Source organism: Crocuta crocuta, unplaced genomic scaffold, assembly GCF_008692635.1.
Source record: "Crocuta crocuta isolate KB4526 unplaced genomic scaffold, BGI_CrCroc_1.0 scaffold35, whole genome shotgun sequence".
Lineage (NCBI taxonomy): Eukaryota > Metazoa > Chordata > Mammalia > Carnivora > Hyaenidae > Crocuta > Crocuta crocuta.
In genome coordinates this window covers 5,234,651-5,251,410 of record NW_027530625.1, presented here as the reverse complement: position 1 = coordinate 5,251,410, position 16,760 = coordinate 5,234,651, and the positions used below count along the sequence as shown (strand labels likewise).

General features: G+C 56.2%; 1 protein-coding gene across 1 annotated transcript; it reads right to left on the bottom strand.

Moving 5' to 3' along the window:
- Positions 1 to 1,500: 1,500 nt before the first annotated feature.
- URM1 (ubiquitin related modifier 1) lies at positions 1,501 to 16,760 on the bottom strand. Its single transcript, XM_077768320.1, has 5 exons — positions 16,701 to 16,760; positions 12,508 to 12,578; positions 4,269 to 4,350; positions 2,889 to 2,937; positions 1,501 to 2,562 (listed from the first exon to the last, which is right to left on the bottom strand). Exons 1-5 carry the CDS (start codon positions 16,733 to 16,735, stop codon positions 2,494 to 2,496), a joined length of 306 nt encoding a protein of 101 aa, XP_077624446.1. The 5' UTR covers positions 16,736 to 16,760; the 3' UTR covers positions 1,501 to 2,493.

Below are 16,760 nucleotides of genomic sequence, written 5' to 3'. Positions count from 1 at the left end.
TCTCGCTAATTCGTTTTGAATTGGCTTTAACCTAGCCCCCACCAATACCCCCCAAACAAAAACGCCTAAACCGACCCCTAAATCCCAAATAAACCGACCCCTCCCGCCAGCCCCTCCAGATGGACCGATGGGCTGAGCCTCCTCTAGCCGCGGCAGGAGTCAGGAGTCGGAGAAGCAGTCGGGAATGATGCGCTCCAGCCGGGCAATCGCCTCGGCTTTGGAAACAGAACTTGGACAAACGAATCCTTTTCATTAAAGACAAATCTTCAGAGATAGTGGGGTTTACTTATTTATTTCCTCACAAGTGGGGGTCAGGAGTTGTGGGGAGGAGGGAGCACTTGGGTGTTGCTGGGGCTGAGCCCAGGTCACCTGTTCTGACCCCTGCCCCGATGGGGACTGAAAATGACCCGAAACGCTGGGGGAGCGTTTGGGCCAGTTTCGGCGGTGGCGCTGTCATCCCTCCCCACAAGGAACCTGGTTTTCTCAGTGCATCCTCCCGCCCTACTCCTCAGCATTAACTGGGGTGCCCTGGCAGAAGGGATACCCTGAATATACTCCCTCTTCCCGGGGCAGGCAGGAAAGGAACACTACCGTCCAGTCTCCAGGACTTGGAATCCCAGGTGGGACAATGGGCCATTCCAGTGGGGCCAGAGGCCGGGAGGGGCCTCCAGGTTACAGGAATCATTGAGACTGTAGGGGGCCATTTCAAATCCCTTGCTCTGTTCCTCAACATGGAGACCCTGACCTCGGCACCTCATGCGGGTTGGTCATACGGCCTTTCTAAACAGCACTTGGACCCCAACATTGGCCTTAATTCGCACTCAGAGCAGCTCCTACTCATAACTCCAACATGGCTGGCCTCACCTACACATACCCAGGTCTCTACCCCCAGAGCACTGGAAAGAAGCCCAGAAGCCAGGGGTTGTGTGTCCCCTAGACCTTGGGAACGATGTGCACACACATCCCCTCTATCCCCAATGCAGCTGAGACAACCACTTGGCACTTTCATCTCCAAAGAACGAGAGAAATTCCACCTTAAATCATCGACATTTAATGGAAAGCAGTGTTTTGGGTGGGAGGATGTTAATGCCCTAATTTTTTTTTTTTTTTTTTTTTTTTGAGGTTTCCCTCCAGCCAAGCTTTTCCTCCAGGTCATGGGAAGGGACATTCAGCAGTCTCATATGCCACCCCCATTCTGGGTTTGGGGCCGCTGGCTGCAGCTGGTGGGACAAAGCCTAGCCTCAGACAGACAAAGTAGAGAAGTGTCCTGGGACCCAGATTGGTCAGCACAGACTGGCTCTGCCGTCCCCCTCTCCAGACGGCCCTGTCGGATCACCCCCTCCCAGACAGTCTGTGTAGTCTGGGTTTCTACCCCTGCCCTCTGTTTGGGTGAAGGGCAGCTCTGAAAGCCCTCGGCTGGGGCACAGACTGGACCAGGGACCACGGCCGGGGGGGATGTGGGGTGCCACTGGTTTCTAAGGATGAAGCTCCAGGCAAAGCTAGTAAACAACCTAGTCTTTTATTTGCCCAAGGCCAGCTGTTGCAGGCACTGAGGCCCCAAGACTTCCAGAAGGGATGGAGGGAGGAGGGGCAACCCATCCTGCCTACCAGGTGCTGCCTGCCCCCATCCTGCTTCCTGCAGGAGGTGGGAAAAGAGATGAAGTCTACATTTGTGCCATCAAGTATCAAGTCTGCTTTCAGACACTATAAATACTCAATTGCTATTGAGGAGGAAACTGAGGCACTCTGACTGCTCAGGCCTCTGTCTGCCAGTCCAAGCTTCTGCCTACTCTCTCTCTCCAGAATGAGCTGCAGGCAGCCTTTTGCTGGGGGAGGGTCTCAGGAGCCCATCTGGTGGCCTGTGTGTGCGGGGGAAGGCCAGCCAGGGTCAAGGGCTGGGGCTGGGGGAGCAGGAGGAGGGGTGTGGTTGGAAGAGCAGCTGCTGGGATGGGAGAGTCAGCACTGAATAGGGGACCCCAGCTGGGGTTCCATAATGATATCAGTGGGGGACAGCCAGGGCCCTCTGCTGTCTAGATGGGGAAACTGAGGCGGAGACTCCTCCCATCTTTGAGAAGGGAGGGGCCTCCTGTAAGCTCTTTGGGTCCGTTCATCTTCTCCACGAAGATGCTACAGCCCGGGAGTTAGAGCACGTCAGTGGCCACTCAGTGTTTCGACTGAGACACAAGAAGTGGGAGGCAGCAGGGTCACCTGGCCGCGCAGCCCCCTCCTGTTGTGACAAACCAGAGGGGCACCCTCCCCCACCTCGGCTGCTGGGGAGGGAGTCAGGGCTGAGCCTGCCCACCCCCACTCACGTGCCTGAGAAAGGCTCATTTTTAGCACCTGGCCTCTTTTCCCTGCCTGGAGGGAGCTCGGGGGACAGAGCAGGGAAGAAAGCGGCCAAGGGGGACAGGGGGACAGGAAGCAGGGCCCCAGGGGATGCCTGACTGTTCTTTGCTCCCCACCCCAAGGGAGCCCGGGCACAGTGCGGGGCCCTCAGCCGCCGTGCAGCGTGGATATGAAGAGGATGCTGTCCTGGTCCTGCAGCTGGTAGTCCAGCTCGCCCTGGTCCAGGAGAGAAAGGAGGAGAAGGTCAGGGGCCTTTTTCCAGCTTCTCCTCAGCTGTCAGGAGGGAGGGAGGGGCCTGGCTGCTCTGGGAGAGAAGGATAAAATCCACCAGAAAAACGGGCGCCCTGTATGTTAATTTGCACATCTCCGGGACGGAGGACAGCACACCATTTCCCCCAGCTACCCGTTCCTTCCTTCCTGGGGCGGGAGACTTGAGTGGCCTCAGTTTGGAGGCCAAGCGGGACAGAGGACTAGGCAGCCACCTGCTCTGGGCCCGAGGCTAGGGATGCGGGGAGGGGAGGGATACCCCCCAAGGTACTGACCAGCAGTTCCCAGTCGGCATCGTTAACCAGCACCAGAATTCCTGGCCGCCTGTGGGAGAGAGGGGGTGAGGAGCAGGCGGTGAAGGGCAGGAGGCAGTTGGCAGCAGGGGTAAGGAGGCTGAGACACCTGGGCTGGAGGACGGTGCGGTGGGAGAGTTTTCTCCTGAGGTTCTGATCAAGGATCAGCCAGGAGGAGAAGGGGACACTGTGAGACCACGGGAAACCAGGCCAGACAGTCACAGCCTTTGGGATGACGTGGAAGACACAGGTGCAAATTCCAGCACCACCTCCCAGACCGCAGGCAACTCATCTGTGTCTCTGGGCATCAGTGTCCTCATGTGAAAATGGCGTGAATCACACAGCCGTCCTCCTGGGTCTATGCCAGAGGAGACGGGACGAGGCGTGCCTATCGTGGTGACACTGGTAGCAGCGTATTTTTCCAGGGGTCTCACCTCATCTCCCCGGCCTCCCGCATGCCCGTCCCGGAGAGGAGACTATCTCGGCTCCTCGGACTCAGGGGGGGCTGCCAGCGGCCTCCAGCAGCCACAAGCCCACGGGCGGCCCTGTCTGGTGTAAAGCAGGGCAGGCTGACGTCTGCACAGGTACCAGTCCGGCCCCTGCAGGCAGCAGCCCAAGGAGCGCGACTGTCCTTGGGGGCAGCTTCCATGACTGCTGGACGGTGACGGTGACGAGAGCCAGGGGCTGAATGGCAGCCTTACCCCCCCAGGGCCTGCTGGTGACCTCCGCTTCACGGAGAGGACCGAGTCCCACAAGCGCCTTGCCCACCTCTTTTACACCCTAGGCTGGCCTTCTTATCGAAGCACAGTGACTTCCTGGCACGTGGCTCCTTTCTCAGGAGGCCTGGCTAGGCCTGGGACAGGAATAGAAGCTTTGGGCTAGGGTAGGGGTGTCCCTAGTGAGCACAAATGTGCGTGCATGCTTGTGTGCGTGTGCACGCGCGTGCATTGTGTGCATCCACATGTGTGTACACACGCGTACAGTGACTCCCTGGAATTCCAGACCTGTGCGCTCCGATGCACCTGTCTATGAGCCACTATTCACATTCCCAGGGCTCAAAAGACTCATGTGCTTAGCAGCTACTCTACTGGATGGCACAGATACACAGCGTTTGCATCATCACAGAAAGCTCTATGGGGCGACAGTCCCAAATTGTCAGCGGAAGAGAGGGACTTTGGGCAGCATCTTTTTCTCAGTACTTTCTGTACAGAGAGAAGAGCTGAGGCCCAGAGATGGAGGGAGGATAAAGGGAGGAGGACCCCGAGAAGGCTGCAGCTGAACCCAAGAACAGGGGCTCAAACCTCTGCTCCCCCCCAGCACCGCCGCCTGCCCTCCTTGGGGAAGGAGGAGGAAGGGACTCACACGCTGTCTCCCTGGATGAACAACTCTGGCCGCTCTTTTAGCAAGTTCTTCTTGATCCAGACAAGGAGGCTCCGGATGTCCCCTGGAAAGGAAGGCACAGAACAAACTATTGCCAAACCCCAGTGATTTCTGGCCCCCAGAGACTTGCCTGGATCAGAAAGAAGTGGACATGAGATTCTGGGGGCCTCTTTTAGACCAGGCTTTCATGGCCCCAGAACCTGTGGATTCTCAAGGTGAGGAAATGGGTTAGGAGGTTGGTGCCCTGCCGGAGAGGTCTTCAGAGAAAGTGGCTCTGCTCAACGCTTAAAGAGGTGATGGGGCCTCAAGACAGACAGCCGGAGGGACTGTCGCGTGTGCAAGGGCTGGGAGACAGACCCCCACCACAAGTGCCGGGAAATGGTCCCAAGCTGCCACAGATAGGCTTCTGAGAGGGCCTCGAAGGGCCCCCTCCACCCTTCTTTCTCCAGCCAGTTCCCAAAGGGGGGGATGCAGCTTTGCTCGTGGAGGGGTCTGCATATATTTCCCTTTGTGAGGGAAGAAAAACAATTGCTGAGCCGATAACATCAGTTAATTTCCTCTGGCAGAGGGAGAGAAGGATCCTTCACCCGCCAGAGACGCTGACAAATCACTGTCCCACTACCCCCACCTTCACGGAGCCCCCCAGGCCAGGGACGACCACGCTGAAGAGGCAAGAGATTCAGGATTGAAAGGGCCTCTCCTGCCCAGCTGGACACTGGGTGGTGCCACTCTGTAGTTCTGGGACAGCCACCAACCTCTTTGCACATCATGTGGAGGCTCAGAGCCACCTGTCCCCGGGGTCACCTCTCCTTTCCTAGAATCAGGGTCCCAGGCCATGGCACATGGAAATCTGGCTCTATAAAGTCCTCAAAGCCTATGGCTCCCAACTATCCACGCCTCCAGTAGACAGTCTCCTAAGGCTGCAGGAGTTCCTTCTCTCCCGGAGGCCATTTGATGACTGAAAGTCCTGGGGAGACAACTAGTCTCTGGGAAATCGGCGGGGCCTGGAGCTAGCCACCCCTATCCCTGACTTAGACTCTCAGAAGGGTCTGCTGTCCTGGACCCATGCCTGAGACAAAGCTCAGGGGTAAAGCTGGAGAAGGGCCTAGGCAGGCAGTGCCTTGGTTTCTCTGCCTAGAATGACAGCCCCGGTGCATAGGTGAGGGAAAGTCTACTTGGACAAGGAGAAGCTCAGTTCTGCCCCATCTAGGCCCAGCAGCGTGTCCCGACCATGGCATCAGCCTTGGACAGCGCTTTAAGGCATTCTTCCGGACCTGCATGCCGCCCTTCTCGGAGGCAGGCAGGCGACACCCTGGATGGACCCACTCACTCTGCTCCATGCCAACTTCCCTGGATCGTACGCCAGCAGAGCGCAGGGCCATGGGCAAAGTGTCCAATGTCTGAGGCTGCCGCCCTTTCAATTTCAAGTCCTGCCTTTAAACAAAGCAGATTCGAGTCCCCCTGGTCCCTGGAACGGACAGGGGATGGGGAGCGTAGCCTCCGACTAGCTGCAGTCCGTTTGGACTCTTGGCTGGGTTTCTCCCTGAGGCCTGGTTTCAGAGGTTTCCCCTTGGCCTCCATCTTGGCACTGTCTGGTGGGCCGCCAGCCCATACATCTTGCTGCCGCTCGATACAGCCGCCGGGGTCTGACACATCCATCAGCCGGCCATGGCAGGCGGGGCTGTGCCTGTGTGCGTGGAGGAGCTGAGAGGCACTGGGCAGTGCCTGGCCTGAGGGCCACCAGCTGCACCTCCGCGGCCCGGGCTGGCTGGTACAGAACCAGGACCCCGTTGAGCAATGGCCCGGGTTCCCTCCAATAGGAGAGGGGCTTCTGCTCCACCCTGGATAGGCTGGTCGGGGCGGGGGGAGAGGACTAGTGGTCATGTCGGGGTCATCTAAGTGATGGCACCATCATGGAGTCCCAGAGGGGTGGACTGGGGGGTGAGTCCGCTGTCGGTACGGGCTCATTTATCATGATGCTCCTCGTTGCTGAGGTCACTCCCTCCCTCTTCTGTGCACCCCCCCCCAGGCCTGCCCACATTCTTGATAGCCTGTTTCCATGGTGAGGCTGCCGTATTGTTCCCCCATGCCTGGATTTGGGGGTGGGGAGAGGTGGAACTCACGGCACAAGGAGGCCTGCAAGGGCCACTCGGCCTGGCCTGAAACACACCCCCAGGGACATCTTGCTAGGCTTGCTGAGGCCCAGACAATATGCAAATAATCTCCAAGCCAGATGGTCGGCTTCCAAAGGCGCCCAGGGGAGGAGGAAGGGTTAAGCAGAGTCAGGGACTGGTGGCTCTGGGGAATCTCCCGTCCACCTTCCTCCTCTATGTCCTCCTGCCTTCCCGCTCCCACTGAGGGTGGTTTTCCTCCTGGGATTCGTAAGACAAATATTTATTGAGCAACTACTATGTGCCAGGTGCTAGGAAGGCGGTGGTGAGCAAGGACACAGAGCCTATCCTCATGGAGCTAACAGGCCAGCGGGGAAGACTTATTCATTAGTTGTGATAAATGCTATCTCTTTTGTGCAAGTGCAGGAAAACTTTTCTCAGGATGTTCATGTTGATGCTGAGGACTGAAGGATGAGGAGGGCAGGATAGAGAAGGATCCGAGGCTGGAGAAAGAATATACATGAAGACCTAAGGCAGGATGACATTGGCAAGTTCAAAGTAATAGAACAGAGAAGGCAAGGAGATCAACAGATGAGGCCAAAGCAGCAGCCAGGGGCCAGACCACGCAGGGACCTTGGGACAGGTCTTCTCCAGAAGAGGCCTCTCCTTCCTCGTTGTACCCCAATGTGCCCTGTGGGTACAGAGCCCACACTGCCTGGGCTGGTGCTCCCTATTTCTTTGGCTACGCACATTATCAAAATTCAGCTCAAATTCATGGCATAACCACTTGGAACTAGAGTGTGTTCTGAGGACCTGGCGTGGCCACAGCGTACAGCACGGAATCTCACACACAGATCCCACCTGAGATATTTGCTGAACGTGTGGGTGACTATGGAGGGAGAAGAGGTTGAGAACACACAGTCCTAGTTCTGAGGTTAGGCCCATTATTCCCTGGTCCTATGACCTTGGCAATAGGATTCTCTAAGCCGCAGCTTCCTTTGGGAAATGGGAAGGTAAGAGCGCCTCACACAGTGGTCATGAGGACGGAATGAGACGATCCATAGAAAGTTCCTGGCACGTCAGTGCTGTAACTGTTCTGTGATCCAGAAGAAAACCCATACCCTCTGCTCTCTCCCAGTGTCCTGAGCTTCTACGTGCTCTGGGCCCCTGGCGCCCTGGAGATGTGGCCGGGGGTGGAGTACAGATGATGCCAGGGCTGGCTGGGCTTTTCTGTGGGATCCACGGCCATCAGAAGCTGGAGAGGCAATGGGGGAATGGTGGGGGAGGGGAGGGAGTAGTGAGGGGACCCCAGACACTGGCCTTCCCTCCACTTTATTATTTTTAAAAATCAGTTTTGTTTTTTTGTTTTTTTTTTTTTTACAAATAGTTTATTGTCAAATTAGTTTCCACATAATAAAAATCAGTTTTTTAAGTAAATTCTGTACACACCATGGGGCTTGAACTCACAACCCCCAAGATCGAGAGTCACATGCTCTGCTGACTGAGCCAGCCAGGTGTTCCCTTCCCTCCATTTTAGATGTTCAGGCCCCTAAGATGCTCCCAGAACAGCCCAGGTGGAAGGAATCCCATTCTGAGGCTGGGGAGCCCAGAGTGCCGGTGCCGGATGGGCACCTGACACAAGGCGTGAGGGAGCCTGGCCGCCCATCTGGGGAACAGCAGTACTGGGGGCGGCTGCTCTGCGGCAGAGTGGTTACGAGTGCGGGTTCTGGAGCTGGGGGCCCTGAGCTGCTGCTACATGCCCTGGGAAGGCACCGGTTTCAGTGTCAGCCTCTGACATATGGGGACAGCAGTCCAAACCCCAAAGCGCTGCCGTGAGGGTTCAGGCATAAAGAGAGCCACAGCAGGCCCTGTGGAGTGTCAACCGCACAGGACAATGTCCTTTGGGCACAGTGACTCGGGGCTCCTTATCTCCTTGGCTGCCAGACCCCTTTCCTGCAGGCTGCTGGCAAAGGGGCGCCACGCACGCCCCTCTTAGACAGCACCTACGAAAACTTCCAGCAGGATCGCTCACCCCAGTAGACTTGTCCTTGTCTGGGGACACTGACCAGCCACTGTGGCAGGGCCCGCCCACTGGTGTCCATCCTAGCTTCCTGGGCTGAAAGAGAACAACTCCAAGGTCTTGTCTGCTAATGAACCCGCCTGCAACAGACCCGTGCATCCAGCCTCTCTCTGATCACCTCCAGGGAGAACCTTGCCCCCAACCAGAAATCTATCTTCCTGACACTCCCACCCAATGAGCCTGGTTGGTCCACAGGGACCACACCAACAAAAGTGGCCCCTCTTCTGCACACCACTCAGCTCTGGGAGAGCCAGACCCCCTAAGTCTTCTCCTCCATAAGGTTAAACCGCTCCAGTTCCCACCAAGTCCACCAGGCTCCAGGCTCTTCTGGGAGCCCACCCCAGGCCTTAGTTGAAAAGGAAGAAGAAAGAGCAGGGATGGGGGGAGTAAAGGAGAAGAGAGGGTAGAGGGAACATCAGAGGGTCTATTTACAAGTGAATGGGGGTAAGAATGGAGCAGTTTGTGGGCTAAACTGGCCTCAGAAGGAGGTTTACAGATGTGCAGGGGACACTCCTCATTGTTTAATTAAGCAGAAAGTGGATCTTTTCAAAAGCAATTTTGCACAGGGACTGGGAGGGGTTGGGGGAGAGGAGGGCGGTGGGGAGGGGATCAGCAAACAGGCCCCAGAGCAGAGAAAGGAACAGCTGGCCCCAGAGAGGCTGTGAAATGCATGCTAAGCAGTTTAAAGTGCCCGGGAGCTCCCTCCAGCTCCCTGGCCGGGCCACCCTGCAATACAAAGGCAGGGCACAGGAAGAAGGGCAGGGAAAGGTGAGGCCTAGTATGCCTCCTGAGGGCCAGGGAGGTAAGACCCACACGAGGAATGCGTGTCTCCCCTGACGTTTTGGGTTTGTTCCAGGCCACTGACCAACCACGGGCTGGGGGCCTTGCACCAAAGGGACCCTTGATGTATAAAAGCCAGCCTCCAGCGGCCACAATGCCCAACACTGACGGCGCTACCAACCTCCGCCAATCAAGAAGGACTGCTCCGGCGAGACGGCTGTTAGGATGACCTCTCTATGCGCCTAACTTCTCACCAACACGTCCTGATTCCCAGAACTGTGTGCTCAGATCTGGAAGCAACTTCCCCAAACTGTGGATGTCCAATGGATAGGCAGCTCCATAAAGACTAAATCTAACCCAACCTCCCGTTTCACAGATGGGGAAAAAAGAGGCCCGCGGAACTAAGTGATCTGCAAACGCCGAATGCCAGGGCTCCTCCTGCAGGCTCACCCCCTGTGGCCTTGCCCATCCTCTTTCCCCAAGTTGGCTGGGCTGGAAGCTCTCCCCTGGCCCAGGACCCAGGGCTCCGGAGTCGCCTTGTCTGTGAGACTTGTCACAATCCATAATCTTATGGTTGCTATTTTCTCTGCTGGAGCCTCCAAGACCTGCTTGGCCAAGTTGCAGCCCCCGGGCTGGGAAGGCTGCCAGTCGACAGTGCTGGGCACGGGCTTGGGGGAAGAGCGAGACTCTGCTGGCGGCACCCGCTGGGCTCCTGTGTGCCAGGGTAATGCCTGGCAGCTGCCAGCCAGCTCCGCGGCTGCGGTGTGACCTACGCCTCTGGGCGCAGCAGGGCAAAAATGGGAACCAGGGTGGAGTTCCACTGCCAAGGGCTCAAAGACTGAGTAAAGGGCCCATGTCAGCTTCTGTCCCCTGCTTCCTTTTCTGCCATCCCAGGGAGGGGAGGACAGGCCCCCTCTGCCCCAAAAGCAGTAAACGGAGGAGGAGAGATCAAACATCTGGGTCTGAGCCCAGCCTCCCTATTTCTGGAACTCTGGACAGGTCACTCTCTTTCTGTCTCTCTCTGAGATCTGGTTTTCTTGAAATATGGTATCTGCTGTGGTCGTTACACAAATCAGAAGAAGCTGCTGAAGGCACGGATGAACGAATGATCAGACAGAAAGTGTCAAAACCAGAAAATACACTGCAGGTGGGAGATGTCACATGACTCAGGGAGTTAGTGGCACCGCGCAAGGACTTTGGAGACCCTGAAATCTGGTTCTAAATCCCAGCTCTGCCTCTTAAATAACTGTGCGGTGTAGACCAGGGCCCCTGACGTCTCTGACTTTGGGTTTCCAGCTTTTAAAAACGGGAATGGTAACAGCAGCTACCGCCCAGGAATCTATGACAGTTATTTGCACAACCAACAGGGGTGGGGTCTGCCACACCAAACTCAGCCTGTGCCCCTCATCACACTGGCCTTTCTTCAGTTCCTGGACCACCCTGGGGGGCTTTTACCAGGAGGCCCTCACAAGAGCTACCCCTCTGCTGGGAATGGTCCCCTGCACCTCTGCTCTCCCTGCCAATTTATGAGGCCGGCTTCTTTCTACCCTTCAGGTCTTCGCCTCAAGGTCACCTCTTCAGAGGCCCGCCCTTACCACCCGCGTGTGTTCCAAGCGCCTGCGTGTCCTGCTCACGCCAATGCCCGCCACCTGGATGGTTTACAGCAGGTGCTTCCCGGTCTGTTCCCTGCCTCCACCTCCACTGCACTCCACTGAGGGCGAACACCGCACCTGTTCTGCACCAAACACCCAGCAGCTTGCACAGTGCCTGATACAAAGGAGGCCCTCAAAACCAGATATGCCAACCGCAACTGCGGCGCGCTTCCTTCCATCTCTGGTGCACGGCAAACACTCAGCCAGTGGGGGAATGAAGGGGACTGGAATCACTAGGCCTGCCACGCAAGTGCAGGGGAAACGAATCCTAACTCATGAGACTTCACTACCTTCCTGGCCAGGTCTTCGAGGCAGAGTCATTGAGAGGCTTCTTCCGAGAGCCCCTTGTTCCCTCCCAAGGCTGTGTGGCCATCTGTCAAACTAAGAAACAGTCACCTTTATCCTCCCTGGCCCTCCCCCACCAGGGATGCACATGGTCCCCCAATCCTGACATTTAACCCCGGCCTCGTGCCCGCTCCCAGCTCAAGGACGGCAGTGTCCTGTACTTTGGTGAGTGTCCCCCGGCCTCTGAACATGGCACACAGATCCACCCTGTGCCACTGCTCTCCAGCCCACGGGAGGGTCAGAGGTCAGAGACAGGCTTGGCAGCCAGTGAATTTGGGGAATTGTCTGATTCCTGGCAGATGCGTGTGCCCAGTTCCAGAGGAACCCTGTCAAACCTCATGACCATTTCTCAACTGCCCGCTTCCGTGATCCTCATCCCCCTGCCTCCTCATAGGACCGATTTCCCCTCCCCACCAGAACCATCTCAGCCATAGGTGGAGATGGCTCCCCGTTCCTGCGCGCTCTGCTCTGGCGAGGATCCACTGCTAGGGCTGCCGAGCCCCTTTGGCGTTGCGATACCCGGGCCCCTGCCTCTAAGCGACGCCGGTATTTACCCAGCTGGACTCCCGTAAGTTACCTCTTCACCCCCCACCCCCACCCCGTGTGAAGGCAGGGACCGGCTCTTCTTCACGGGTCTCCCCAGTGCCTGGCACATAGTCCTCCACACAGGAGATGCTCAGCGTACATTTGTTAAAGGAAGAGGAACAAGTACTTAAATGGACAATGAACCCCCCCAAAACAACCCACTGTCTCCCCCTTAGTCAACCTCCCCCATCCCACCTCCTTTATGGCTGGATACTTGCTTCTCCTCTAAGTCCTCTCACCACATGAGCCCGTCCACACCGCTCTATTCTTGAGGAAGGCGACCCCCTTGAGGAGGACACCTCTCTGCTGCCATCCGGTAACAACAGTGATGCCCGCTACAGCTTTCGGCACATAGGGATTTCCGTCCCTACCTCACACGTAAGAACACTAAAGCTCAGAGAGGTGAGGTCCCTGGCCTAAGGCTCTAAGGAGATTCAAACTTGAGTCTGTCTGAATCTAGAACCTGCACCTGTAAGGACTAAGCTACGCTCCCTCCCCCCTACAAAGCTGGCTCATCCCAGAGGATCGGGGAAAGGGTACTCTGGTGATGCCTCCTCCTCCCTCTCCTCCCTCCCACCCTAACCATTCCCCCTTGAACAGGGCTGAGTGACCCCTGTAGACTCCTGCTCAATGGCCCCCAGAGAGGGGCTCGGAAAGCTCATACTCACAGGGTTCCTCCTGTCCAGGCAAAGTGACCTGATGCTTCTTTATGCCATCGAACAGGAGCTCCGCGCCACCTCTGCAAAGGGGGGTCAGAGAGAGAGAGCCAGGTGAGCCCCTGCAAATACCTAGTGGAGACTGAACACCGAGGGGCTGGCATTAGAAGTGCAAGTCTGTGACGGAGTCTCAAATGTGACTTCCTAACGTGGTGAAGTGGGATGCAGATAATTTCTACCAATAATCAAGTACCCGAATTTGCAGACTCTCGCTTTTACTCCTCTGCTTTCTCAAGAGGCAGCTTAGCATACGGGAGCAGAGAACAAGCTTTGGAGCTGTTGCCCCCAGATGGAGGCCATGCTCCACCTCTGCCTGATGCCCAGACCTTGGGCACATGACTTCACGTTCTCAATCTTTCTCAAGCCTCAATCCTTCCATCTACACAAGCGCCGAGAAGCCAGCATCAGGCCTGGTGGGGACTGTGTGCTGAGGGGTTTCCTTGGGCCAGGGGAGGGTCTGAAGTGTCCCTGCTTGTGCCCCTCACCGCTGGGCCTGGTGAGCTCACCATAGCGCTGGAAATTGAGACTTCACTGGGCTTAGCAATAACTTTGCCATTTACAAGAATATTCTCCATCTCATTTCATCCTCAGGGCAACCCAGGTAAGGAGGAAGGGAGGAAGACATTGCTAGTTGTATCCGATGAAGAAGCGGACTGAGGCCGGGAGAGGTTAAGTGACTTGTCCAAGGTCACAGGGGCAGTGGTCGAAGTGGGATTTGAATTCCAACTGGTTTCTGCTCCGCTCCAGCAGCCTTGGCAGGAAGAAAACAAGACTCCCCAAAGGTTAGGAAGCCCCCTGAGGGCAGATCTTGGCTCACTTCTATATGCCAGCCCCTGGCCAAGGGAAGGCTGGGACAGCAGAGACGCTCGGAGCCAAGTCCAGAAGCCAGGGCTTATGATGCGGACACCAGGGCTCTTTCAGTGCCTCACGGTGCTGCTTCCTCTGGGTCTCCTGATTCCCATCTCAGACTTCACGTGGATCATAACTGAGAAGCCTTAACAGACTTTTGATGGATGTGACGCTTCCCACTACCCCACCCTTTCCCAATTTCAGAGAACAGAGATGTCCTGAGACAGTCCACTGGGAGGCAAAGGCAAGGCAAGCATTGTCATGGGGGAAACATGGGGCGACTGTCATCCAAACAAGGTCACGCTTTGTTGATGCAGAAATGTGGAGGGGGAGAGGAGGCCCATCTGTGGCCGCGCGCAGGGCCATTTCAGCTGCAAGCCTGCACAGAGCCTCCATTTATCCCCTTCCAAGAGCCTCGTTCTCTTCTGGGTGGGGGCTGGCACATGCAGCAGCTGGGGTGGGGGAGGGTGACAGGCAAGGGGCTCAGGAATTGGGGGTCAGAGAAGAGGGGTGGGAACTGGGGGCACTGGGACCCAGGCAAACAACCAAGAGTGGCCAAACCTGGTGGTGCCAGGCTCAGAGGCCAAGGCTGTTTTTCCCCTTTGCAAGCGGATAAAGGGAGAAGCAGCCTCGCTCAGGGTGACCTGTCACCACTGGGTCCACTGGCCCCCAAGGGAGGGGCTGGCATTTGTGCTGCCAGCACATCTGGAGGGGTGTGAGGTGAACGCCCGGCCTCTGCAGACATTCCGGGAAGTGGGCAAGGGGCCTGTTTTGACCCCAGAAGAGAACCAAAGCCAGACCTTCTTATGTCCCCCAGGGTTTGCTGTTCAGACTCGGTTAAGGAATTACATCTGAACACACTTCATCTTCCCTTCACTCCCCGATTTGTGACCGGAGTGTTTCTTGGTACCAGTGGCTGGTATATACGCTCCTCAGACTGCCCTCACTTTTTCTAGCTTCTCTCTCTGTTCATCTCATATATTTTCAGTTTTGTTTCTTTCCCTCTGCTTGCTGGAATGCAAGCTCTGCCTAAGACAGGGCCTGGCACACAGCAGGCACTCAAGAAGCATTTTGCTGAGTGGATGAAAATGCCCATTTCTCCTTCTTCTCTGGCCTCAATGGCACTGCCTCTCTTTGCCAACACCGACCTGTCTCAGGGGGAAGGAAAAGAGGAAAAGGAGAGGGAACCTCACATCTGGACCTCAGGGACATGAAGCACCTCTCTACCGCATACTTTGGATTTTGTGTGACCTGAGAAAATGCTCCGCTAAGGACAGTTCAGGTAGCGAGACAAAGGATGGCAGACCTGGCTCCTGGCAAGACGAAAGGTACGAGAGGTCCTTCTGGAGAGTCTCCCAAAGCTGGCTGGACCGACAGGACCACATCTGGTCAGGGGCTAACCACACACTTCAAGGATCGCAGTGACACTCAGGAACAAGAGGGATAGGATGGTGGGCAGGGTTTCTCTGCAAATCTGCTCGGGTTCACAGCGAAGGGTGAAGGCAGTCCGCGGAGAAATGGAGAAAATGAAGGAAAAGCCGGGGGCAAAAACATGCACTGACACAAAGAGAGGCGGGATCTGGGTTTAAAATACATCTTAGATATTCTTGCTTCCTGAGAAGCTACAATTCTCAGGGGACACTGTGGTGGTGAGCGGAGGTATCAGAAGATGGGTCGATTGGGGGAGAAATGTTGTGGGGCTCACTCTTGCGCTTGCGGGTAAGGGAGGCTGAGTCTAGGGACGTTTAGGCTAGAAGAGGGATAATTAGGCTAGAGTGTAAGTTCTCGGAGGCAAGGACCGTACCTCCCGTACACGACTTCCCTGCTGCTGCCAGCACAGTGCCTGGCAGACAGAAGACATTTCTGATGAACAAATACCATGTCTGACTCGGTAAGAATGAGAGGTGAGCTGTCTGCAGATAAACCTTACCACTGGTAGTCTGCAGCTTCTCCCTTTTCAGCTCTGCTGGGGCCTGTCAAAGCAGCAGGGAAACTCTTAGAACCTCCAAGCTACGGGAGAGCCAGGGTAGGCGGCAGAGCCGAGCCAAGGGTCGGTGAAGCAAAACAGGAGGCCACACCAGCCTAGTTCTAATTGGACCCATGGGGCCAGACAATATTGTCAATTAAAATGCAGTTAACATTCATGAGACTACCCCCTTCTGAGGGACAGAAACACTGAGCACTGGAGGGCATGGACAGAGTTCTATTTATCTTTGTATCCCCAGTGCCTGGCTCACTGCCTGGCACATGATAGGCACTCAATAATGACTACTGAATGGACTATCCAGTGAAGGGAAAACATGAAAGAAACTGGGGGCATCCAGTGGAAGGAAAGGCATTTGTGAGTAGAGGTTTTAGATTACCATTTCAGATCTTTCCTTTCACATAAGCCTTGGCTTGTTTATCTTCACACATACCCGCCCGCGTGTGCACACGCGCGCACACACATCTAGTCCCAACTTTTTCCATGTAACTCGAAATTATACCACCCATCTCTTGGGTCTCAGTTCCTTTGCCTTCTCTCCAAGCTCTGCAGTTTCTCTCGGCTCTGAAATCACACGACAAACTTGTTTGTAGGGGATGGAAGATAGCGGCTTGAGGAGACTTCCTCCCTGATCTGTGGTTCTTCAGCTATTGGTGTGTGTGTCCCAATCCGGCTCCTCGCGTCTTGTGTATAACTGCGCTGTCCACTTACTCTCCTCCACTGTGCTATTTATTTATCCCCGTATCTTCCCCTGGCTCAAGATCTGCAGAAGGCAATCAGCCACTTTACTGAGGGACCTGACAGGGGTTCAGGTCTGTTTAACACCCCCATATCTTGGGAAAGAGAAGGAGGGCCGTCTTGGCCACACATCCCATGAGAAATAAGGCTCCAGGAACCGTGTAAGCGGAAACTGCTGCCCGAAGGATGAAATCTGGGGGGGGTGAAAGGTAGTCCTTTTCGGTTCTAGGAGCTCAGACGCCAGACACACGGGCGTGGTCCAAAGCGAGATTAGCAAAGAAGGTAAGAAGGCCGCCTGCTAACGTCATGCCTTTCGAGTCCGGCAGGGCCCGGGGCACTGAGGAGTGCCCAGGGGACACCTCCACGCCCGGGCTTGCGCCTCTATTCCCGGACATACGGTCTCGTCGCCAAGGGAGACCGAGCCTCTCAGATTCTTGGAGGCGGGTGGCGTAGCTCTGGGAAGGCGCCAGGAGCCTCAGCGATTCGGTCGCGACAGGGCCCAAAGCAGAGGGAGGGGAGTTCCGGGCCCGACGACTTCAATCCATCCCCACAGTGCCCCAGCTCTGTGACTCACCCGAACTCCACCTCCACTGACAAGGGCGCTGCCATGTTGAGGAAGCCGAGCTCACAGGAA

Excerpts from the sequence above, each read along its gene's own strand:
- URM1 (XM_077768320.1), bottom strand. The coding sequence starts at position 16,735 with ATGGCAGCGCCCTTGTCAGTGGAGGTGGAGTTCGG. Across the intron at positions 12,579-16,700 it reads TCAGTGGAGGTGGAGTTCGG|AGGTGGCGCGGAGCTCCTGT; the intron begins GTGAGTCACAGA and ends CCCCCTTTGCAG. Across the intron at positions 2,563-2,888 it reads ATGCCGACTGGGAACTGCTG|GGCGAGCTGGACTACCAGCT; the intron begins GTCAGTACCTTG and ends CTCCTGGACCAG.